The 9,705-nt window shown below is 50.6% G+C and overlaps 1 protein-coding gene across 1 annotated transcript in view; it reads left to right on the forward strand.

Moving 5' to 3' along the window:
- Nucleotides 1–8,966, forward strand: part of LOC138444965 (UL16-binding protein 1-like) — a 47,847-nt gene extending 38,881 nt beyond the window's left edge. Inside the window, exons 12-15 of the mRNA XM_069598713.1 lie at nt 6,179–6,298; nt 6,674–7,435; nt 7,544–7,674; nt 8,518–8,966. Of these exons, the coding sequence (XP_069454814.1) occupies nt 6,179–6,200 (22 nt within the window). The 3' untranslated portion in view covers nt 6,201–6,298; nt 6,674–7,435; nt 7,544–7,674; nt 8,518–8,966. The remainder of the gene's footprint in view (nt 1–6,178; nt 6,299–6,673; nt 7,436–7,543; nt 7,675–8,517) is intronic.
- The last annotated feature ends 739 nt before the right edge of the window (nt 8,967–9,705 follow it).

Raw genomic sequence — 9,705 nt, forward strand, 5'->3', positions numbered from 1 at the left:
AACACCCAGCCTTGTGTTTGTCTCTGTTTTTTATATAATTTTTCCTCTCAATCGTGTAGTTTTTAGCAGGGCTCACTGCTCTTCTGTCTGCCTCTAGGATCGCCCTGTGTTAGGAGCCAGCGTGGTACTCTCTGCAGTGAGGCCTGGCTACAGGGGCCTCTCTGGTCCCCTTGGCTGCTGCATCTGCTTTGTTTCTGACATAGGGCACTCCCCCAGGCATCAGCTCTTCCGCCTTCTCCATCCTCACTCCTGCTGGAAGCACACAGGAACGCCAATCCCACCACCGTCCCTGACCCTCAGCAAAAGTCACCCTGGAGCTGTTGGAGATGCTTCTCATCCGTTCTTTCCTCTCGGGCTCCATAGAACCTGGGGGACTGCACACTTTCCTGCCCTTTCATACCGTGTCCACCCTGGCACATTCACTTCTCTGAGCCTTTGATCCCCTCCTCTATCACCTGCCTCGGAAGTTCTGGATTTTCTCTTTCATGCCATGTAGGCCAGGCCTTCTCCAGGATCCCAAGACCCATCAAAGTGGTAGATCAGCAGCATCTCCCTGGCCTTGCTAAGTCCTGTGACCCCAATTGTGAATTCTCCTTTCTGTAGCTTTCAGTTCTGTGCAGGCCTTATGAGCAGAGCAGAGATAATGTTATGTGGTTTCTCCACTTGCTCAGCCTGTAGGTGGTGTTGGGGGGCAGAGGGGCCTTCCTGCTCTACCAGCCCAGCCCTGCAGCTTTCCTCTGCTCTCACATAAGTGGGAGGAGGAGGTAATGGGTCTTCTCCAAAACCTGTCCTCACCTGTGTTTTCCTTCCCAGGCGCTCACTCTCTTTGCTACAACTTCACTGTTGATCCTCAGCCCAGTAATGGAGAGCCAGGTAGATGATTCATCCTTGAATGTACCATGAGTAGTTGCTCACTCCTGTCTGACTCTTTGCAACCCCATGGACTTATACAGTCCGTGGAATTCTCCAGGGTTGAATACTGGAGTGGATAGCCTTTCCTGTCTCTAGGGGATCTTCCCAACCCAGGGATTGAACCCAGGTCTCCCACATTGCAAATGGATTCTTTACCATCTAGGAAAGAAGCTAGATGGCACCAGGGAAGCTCAAGAATACTGGAGTGGGTAGCCTCTCCCTTTTCCAGGGGATCTTTCTGACCCAGGAATTGAGCTGGGGTCTCTTGCATTGCAGGTGGATTCATTACCTGCTGAGCCACCAGGGAAACCCTTAAGTTTCTTTCTTTTCTTTCTTTCTTTTTTTTAAAATATTTATCACTAGTCTTGGGAATTATTTGTCTATAAGATGAAATACTTTGTCTTAGGAAAAGAAAAATGAAAAAATGCTCTCGCCTTGTACAAGAAAAAGCAGTGTGGAAGGAAGAAAACTTACAAGCTAGAAGGAAAAAAAGAGAAAAATACAATAGAAACAGAAACTACTCTTTCATGGGAAGTTGCCTTTTTAAATGTTTTTTTAATACAGAGGAGTTCTGCCTTCTTACTTTGGGGAAGGTAGGAGAGGAATTTACTGAAACATCTTAAATTTAGCAGATCCTAGCATTTCTCAGTGCCAGAAGTGGGTTTGGGTAAGGTCAATAGAAAAAAATTCCTTTTACTGCACCTAGAACAGTGCTATGCACAGAATGGGTGCCCGAGTTGTGTTGCATAGAAAAAAAAAAGTAAACAGATTTTGTGCTTATCTTCAAGGCTGGCTTAATAGAAAATGAATTTTTTAAAACACTTGAAATAATTAAAGAATTCAATTTATTTATTTATTTTTAATTACATATGCATCTTGAGGAAGGCACTCAATGCCTAGCCACTGATCAGCACCTCCCTGGAGTCAAAGCTCCTCCCAGACAGCTCAGGCTGTTACTAGTTGAAGCTGGTTATGACCCGGATCCTACCACCTATGAAGGTAACAAGTGGTTGAAAAGGACAAGTTGGTTTGCTCAGGAGCCCCAGGAAAATGTGGCCTAATGTCCTCAGACTGCCTCCAAGTTTCCAGGTTAGAAAGGGGGCAGAGGTGGCTGCTGCAGGGCGCATCAGCATCTTGAACACGGTCAGGTTGGTTGGCACAAGGCGAACGTTTGAGCACCACCAAGCTTATGGTTTCAACCAGTCTGGGGGTCTGCGTGCTTGCAGCCAGCAGTTGTATGTGCTGGGGGTCTGCTTCCTGTAGAAACAACTTGAGGCTTGTGTCAGCTCTTTGTTATCTTTCAGGGAACTGGCAGTTTCATGATACTGAAATGTGGCCGCTCACAGTCTAAATTGTTAAGAGTTTCCCAGCCTGAGGAGTATTCCTTTCTCCGTCTTCACAGGTTCTAATCCTTAACTCTGAAACCACCATTTTGAGACTCACAGGAGGCCTGGCTGACTAAAACTTTTCTACCAACAGGAGGCAGACAGAGACCATGGGGGCGGGTCTTTCCCAATAAGGCACCCTAGAGCCCTTTTGGTTACAAGACCATTTATTACCCATTTTTCCATGGTCCCAAGAAGCTCAGGGCCTCCAACAGCTTCCTGTCTCTTGAAGAGAGTCTAAACATGCCCTCTGTCAACTAGCATCTTATCCCTTTGTCTGATAACTCACCCAGCAAACCCCCCCGACCTGGCCCCCAGGACCTAACTTAGGAGGGACGGGAACAGGGTTTCCCAGAGTGTGACACAGGGCTCGAGGGTGAGGCTGGGCATCCCCACTTCTACCCTTTGCTCCCACATTCATAGTGTCTAGGACTTGGGACACCATCAGCAGTGGCACCCCACTCCAGTACTCTTGCCTGGAAAATCCCATGGCTGGAGGAGCCTGGTAGGCTGCAGTCCATGGTGTCGCCTAGGACAGAGCGATTTCACTTTCACTTTTCACTTGCATGCACTGGAGAAGGAAATGGCAACCCACTCCAGTGTTCTTGCCTGGAGAATCTCAGGGACAGGGGAGCCTGGTGGGCTGCCATCTATGGGGTCGCACAGAGTCGGACACGACTGAAGCGACTTAGCAGCAGCAGTAGCAGCAGCAGCCTATAATGGTTATTGATTAAGGAAGGAGTTGACAGATTTTTCTTCTACAGAAGAAAATATATCTCAAGGTCTCATTAGGCAGTTTGGTATCTGTATCTGGGTGCAAAAGGAGCTTCCGCATTTGTGGAGCAGCGGGAGCCAAATATAATGTGTAAATCAACTGAGAACCAGACTTGTCCACTGTCCTGGTTTCTCACCCCAGTAATGAGTGACCCATCCTGTAGAGAATCATCCAAGAGCTGCCTCAGTTGTCTGTTTATGAACCAGAAACTTACCCTGTCCTGCCTTGTAGCTTCTGGTGGTGGGACTGTGATAGGAGTGTGGATCTGCCTGTTATGGGCTAATGCACCCCCTCTGCTGTAGACTGGCTTCCTTGGTTCAAGGAGCCGCAGGGGACACTGCATGAAGTCACAGGTGTGAGCAGGGGACAGTGGCCCTGTATCAACGCTGGTGTCAGGCCTAGGTCCCCTGCTGGTACATCTTATTTGTTCCCTGTGGCCCTGGTTATGCCAAGCCACATAATCACTTCTATCCTATGACAGCTGGCCTATCTGAACTAATGGTTAGAGGTTGGTGAACCCAGATCATGCTGGGCAACTCTGACATTCCATGACCAGAGGCCTCATCTCTGCCAGGCCCCAGGACCATACCAGGAGCCACGCTGAATGGTATGGGCTTTCTCACTGCAAGTGGTGTGTCCTTTCTTCAGGACACTAGGAGTGTGTTGTGAGCCTCCAAGTAAAATGCCTCATACAGCATGTAGTACCTTTCCGAACACAAATAGCTACAACGTGACCAGTTCTGTTGGGTCACCTGCCCAAGAAGCAGGTCCAGCCACACTCATCATTCATCAATTGTGACTGCTTTTGTGCCAGGACAGCAGTTGCAGCAGAGACTTAGGGTCTGTGAAGCCTGAAATGTTTCATATGTACCATCAGAAGAGACCTAGGACCTCAGTGGTAATTCAGTGGAGATAAGATAGGGACCACAGCTCTGCAGGCCTAGGGTGACTGTAGGTTGGTACTCATTTCCATGATTTCCTCCAGGAGATGATGTTGTTTACCCGTACTATCAGGTGATGGTGAGTCAGGGTCAGAAGAATGAATGTGGAATTCACGACTATGGTACCCTCACCCATGGTAGTTTACTAACAACACAGACTGTCCATTCATGTCAGAAGTCCAGGACATGTGCAATGGACACTGAGTGGATCTGTGGACCCAGAGATAAGCACTGTTAGCAGGACCTGGGACAGTTGTCTATTAATTGCCTGGTCCTCGGAGCATCACTTCACAGCACGGGGGCCATGATCATGCTACAGTCCTGTGCGTGGTGTTAGTAACAGACTGGGTCCCATATGAATGTGGGAGTAGTTTCTCCTTCTGCAGTTCCAGCTCACTTCAGTCGCTCAGTGGTGTCCGACTCTTTGCGACCCCATGGACTGCAGCCTGCCAGGCTTCCCTGTCCGTCACCAACTCCCAGAGCTTACTCAAACTCATGTCCATCGTGTCGGTGACGCCATCCAGCCATCTCATCCTCTGTCGTCGCTTCTCCTCTGGCCTTCAGTCCTTCCCAGCATCAGGGTCTTTTCCAATAAGTCAGTTCTTCGCATCAGGTGGCCAGAGCATTGGACTGACTTACCCCAGTAAATAACCATGTGGCTCATCGGGAGAGAATGGAAGGACTTCTGCACTTGCCGTGGTGATGAAAGGGCCCTCCTCACTGGGATGTGGCTTCTTTCTCTGGTGATGCCTTCTGAGAAGTAGCTCAGTTCTGGGAATTTTGCTAGGGGTGTTTGGGAGGGATGGCCGCTTTCAGCCTGCTGATCATCCGGTCTTGTGTTTGTCTCTCCCTGGTTTCTGTCTGTCAATCAAGCAGTTTGCATCCAGGTTCACTGGCCATCTCTCTGCCTCTAGATCACCCTGTGCTCTGAGCCAGCATTGTGCTCTCTGCAGTCAGGCCCTGGCTGGCATTGGGACTCTCTAATCACTTTCAGCTTCCCTGATAGCTCAGTTGGTAAAGAATCCACCCGCAACCCAGGAGACCCCAGTTTGAATCCTGGGTTGGGAAGATCCGCTGGAGAAGGGATAGGCTACCCACTCCTGTATTCTTGGGCTTCTCTTGTGTCTCAGCTGGTAAAGAATCCGCCTGCAATGCGGGAGACCTGGGTTCGATCGCTGAATTGGGAAGATCCTCTGGAGAAGGGAAAGGCTACCCACTGCAGTATTCTGGCCTGGAGAATTCATCCATGGGGGTCACAAGAGTCTGAAACGACTGAGCGACTTTCACTAATCACTTTGATCATTGTACCAACTTTGCTCCTGACATACAACACTCCACCCAGAATCTGATCTTTCCCCATTTTCCATCCCTATTCCTGCAAAGGCCACAGGAACACGGTCTCCTACCACTATCCCTGATTTCCACAAAAGTAAACCTTGAGCTATTGGAGATGCTTCCCATCCATGCTTTCCTCTTGGGCTCCATAGAGTCCATCAGGCTGTCCCATGGAGCTAGTGGATTGCACACTTTCCTGTCCTTTCATACTGTGTCTGCCCTGGCAGATTCACTTCCCTAAGGCTTTGATCCCCTCCTCTACCACCTGCTTCAGAAGTTCTGGATTTTCTCTTTCATGCCATGTGGGCCAGGCCTTTCTCCAGGCTCCTGAGACCCATCCTAGTGAGAGATCAGCAGCAGCTCCCCAGTCTTGCTAACTCCTGTGACCTGTAATTATAAACTCTTCCTTCTCCAACTTGGGGTTTTGTACCCACCTGTTGCCTCTTTGCCTCTCTCCCTGTGATCCTGCTTCCTCAGGAGCATCCCCACAGGCTCCCCATCTCTCACAGGACCCGGGGTTAGATTCTGACAGTCCTCTGTCATCTGGGCTTTTCCTGCACAGCAGCCTGGCACGTCTCTGCAAAGGTTATGATGCTGGGAACGGACCTGGTGGACAAGGAGACACAGCCAGGATGTGTGAAATTCGCCAGGCAGGGGACTCCTCCTTCTCCACAAGGAGAGGAGGGGCACTGGCTGTATGGTGTGTGTTGTGGGGTGTCATTGCTCTGTCAGCCCAGCCCTGCACTTTACTCCGCTCTCACATAACTGGGGGAAGGGGCCTACAGGTTTTTTTTCCCCCACCTCACCCTCACTGTGTTTTGCCTTCACAGACCCTCATTCTCTTTCCGATAATGTCACCATCGATCCTCGGCCCAGAGATGGTCAGCCATGGTGTGAGGTTCAAGGAGAAGTTGATCAAAAGGTCTTTGTCTCCTGTGATTTTGGTAAAGGTAAGAGCAAGTACATGAGTCCATTGGGAGAGGAAGTGAAATGTATAAATGCCTGGGAAACACAGACTGACACACTCAGAGACACTGGAGACCTGCGCAAGGGGCAGATGCCTGACGTTACACCAGAGAAACACACAGACAAGGGTGAGTTAGAAAATCCAAATGCAGGAGGAGTAGACTGGGGGCTTAGCTGCATCCACTATTTTCGGAATTAAAAAAAAAGGGTACTGTCCTTCCCTAGTAGTGCAGTGGAAAGAGCAGCTGTTGCAGGGGAGACCAGGGCCAGATTAGCTGGGCCCAGGGGAGGTGGACCCAGGTGGGTAAGAATCTGTCAAGCCCAGAGGCTGAGCTCTTTCTTTTCCTCCGTGGGGTCAGGCCCTCTCACCCTGCAGGCCAGGATGAAATGCTGTAGAGAAGACAGCGGACACATCAGTGCATCCTGGGAGTTTGTCTTCAAAGGACAACCGTGGCTGCCCTTTAATTTGGACGATGGACCCTGTACAGTGCATCATGCTGGAGGGAGACGGATGAAAAGGAACAGGGAGAATGACAGAGCTGTGACCGACTGCTTCAAGAAGGTCTGCAAGAGAGCCTGCCGGCTCTGTCATCAGGCTTTCTTGGTGTGCTGGGAGAACACCATGGGCAAGTGAGAAGGGTAGGAGAAAGTGGTAGTTCTCTCTTGGTGACATGGACCCACCCCTCTGTGTTTGTGAAAATGATCCGTCAGAGGTGAGCTGTCCTGGGAGAACAATGGCCTGGGGATGCTCTGTGACCCTCCTTCCTCGTCCACCTCCTGGCGTCTCTCCTCACAGCACAGGCCTTTGTACTGTTGGACACGGATTCTCACTGACCCTAAACATGAGAGCGTCTCTGTGATTCCAATCTCCTTCTTACTATTCCCTCTTTCCAGAACCTTCTTTTAAATGTCACCAGTCCTCCTTCTGGCAATCTGTCAATACCGCCTCTGCTGTCAGCTCCTGAGGACTCCATCCTGATGTCACCATCTCTGATGTCACAGCAGGACTGAGTGACTCTGTTGGAAATCTTGCTTCCCCATTAGCTGTCAGAGTCCCATGGGGACTGGGCTCCTCCCTCCCTCCCATCTTGCCTGGGGACCTGTCACAAGGGCCTCCACGTGTGGGTGCAAACAGGCTGCATAGTAGGGGTACCTGGGTCAGGGGGGCTGAGGCGGCATCTGCCGAGTTTGGGGTCTGGACAAGGGCCTCACCCTTATTCTGCTTGCAGCATCACCGACCACGGGCCCCACTACAGTGAAGTCCTCCGCCACAGCCATCAAGCACATCACCTGGATCCTCCCCAAGCTCCTCACCAGTTTCATCATAACTGTCCTCCTGGGCTGTCCTTTCCAGGAGCAGGTACTGAGGGCAGAATTCAGAGGGAAGGCAGGGGCACAGGGCCTGGTGTGAGGCCGGGGAAGGTGAATCCCAGCCAACCCCTGCCCCTCACTGAACCTCTTCACCCTGGAAATGAGCAGGTGGATAAGACCCCATATCACCCGAGAGCAAGAACTGCAGACTCAACTCCAAAGGCCTGTTCTCACAGGAAGTGGTGTGGGTCAAGCAGGCAAGGCAGGAGCCCCACAGCAGAGACTGGGGGAAGGGGTGAGGCCAGGCCTGTGCTCCCGGAGCAGCAGCAGGTCTGACTCAGTGTGGCTGGCACGTCACCAGCCTCCTGGGAACCCAGAGCCTCCATCACTGAGCCGCCCTGCCTCGAGCAGAGGTGCCTGGGGATGGGTGGGCCTGAGCTGGGGTGGAGGCGCCCAGCTGGGTGGGACCAGGAAGAGATGGGGGGCAGGGACCCTGGTCCTGAGAGCTGTGTGTGCTGCTCAGAGGCTGGAGGGCAGTGAAAGAAGGTTTCCCTGCAGCCCCCCAAGGCTGTCAGGAAGCAAGGCCCCTCCTCCGGGGACCTGCTCCCTGGTCCTTTAGGCCCCCCTCGGGGAGGATCTGGACCTGAGTAAAGGGGGCAGATTGATTCCTCACTGGCTCCAGTCCTGAGCCTGAGCAGGGCGTGTCAGGGCCTGGGGTGACTGTGATGCTGGAAGGAAAGAGGAGGTGACAAGAAGCTGCTGGGCCTGGGGTGGGGGTGGGGGTGGAGCCCCTCAGTGAGGGCCGGGCTGGAGGGAGCTGGGGAGGGGCAGCCCCAGGAAAGTGACAGGAGTTCCTCAGCCCCCTGGACCAAGGCCTCTTTCTTTTCTGCAGGAGACGGTGCTCCCAGGAAGTGTGACAAGTGCTCTGTCGGCCTTTCTCCTGCTCTTCACTTTAGATCCAGGAGATCAGGCCCCATGAATCCTCAGTGTTTTCCGGTTACGCTGACACAGTAGATGCATCATCTCATGGGCTTTATCACTTTTGACGAAATCATACTCAGTACTTTAAAAAAAAAACAGGAACAATTTATTTCGCCACTTTCTCCTGGTGCTAATTGGTGGTATTTCTACACTGAAATATTCAAGTACTTGAAGAAATCTCCACAAACAGGACATTTTTCATCTTATTCTAGTTTGTGGATAATTAAACTCTGCCTCGTGACCTCATTTCTGCAAATGATATTGCAAGAAAAATACCGTCTGCTATTACAGGACTCAGGGATTCTTTATGTGTCTGGAGAAATCACCTCAACCTATTTCAATAAAAGAAAGTTTTATTTATGACTATTTCCCTTAATAATTTATTATGATGAAAGTGAAAGTGTTAGTCGCTCAGTCGTATCCGACCTTTTGTGACCCCCTGGACTGTAGCCCGCCAGGCTGCTCTGTCTGTGGGATTCTCCAGGCAAGAACACTGAAGTGGGTTGCTGTTTCCTTCTGCAGCGGACCTCTCCAACTCAGGGATTGAACCCACGTCTCCTGTGTCTCCTACGTTGGCAGGCAGATTCTTTACCATCTGAGCCACTGGGGAAGGCAATTTATTATGCTAGAGCTATTTAAGTCAACATCTCAGTACTCCAGAAAACTTGAAGTATACAAGATTTTTGTTTTCTAACCCATGGGAGAGGTCATGATGTCTCACCATTTCTCCGTCTTATGCAATTCAGTGCACCTGGTGATACGGAGGAAACAGGGTCTGAGAGGACACATGCACCCTGTGTTCATGGCAGCGCTGCTCATAGTAGCCAGACCTGGAAGCCACCTAAACGTCCACCCACAGGTAAATGGATAAAGAAGGTGTGGGACATATACACAGGGCAATATTACTCAGCCATCAAAAAGAAAGAAATAATGCCATATGTAGCAACATGCATGGGCCTGGAGATTGTCATATTGAACAACATAAGTCAGACAGAGAGGCAGAAGCACCTGTTGACATCCTTTATACTCAGAATCAAAAAAGTCGTGATATAAATGCTTTTACTTACAAAACAGAAAGAGATCACAGACTTAGAGAATG

Source organism: Ovis canadensis, chromosome 8 (genome assembly GCF_042477335.2).
Source record: "Ovis canadensis isolate MfBH-ARS-UI-01 breed Bighorn chromosome 8, ARS-UI_OviCan_v2, whole genome shotgun sequence".
Taxonomy (NCBI): domain Eukaryota; kingdom Metazoa; phylum Chordata; class Mammalia; order Artiodactyla; family Bovidae; genus Ovis; species Ovis canadensis.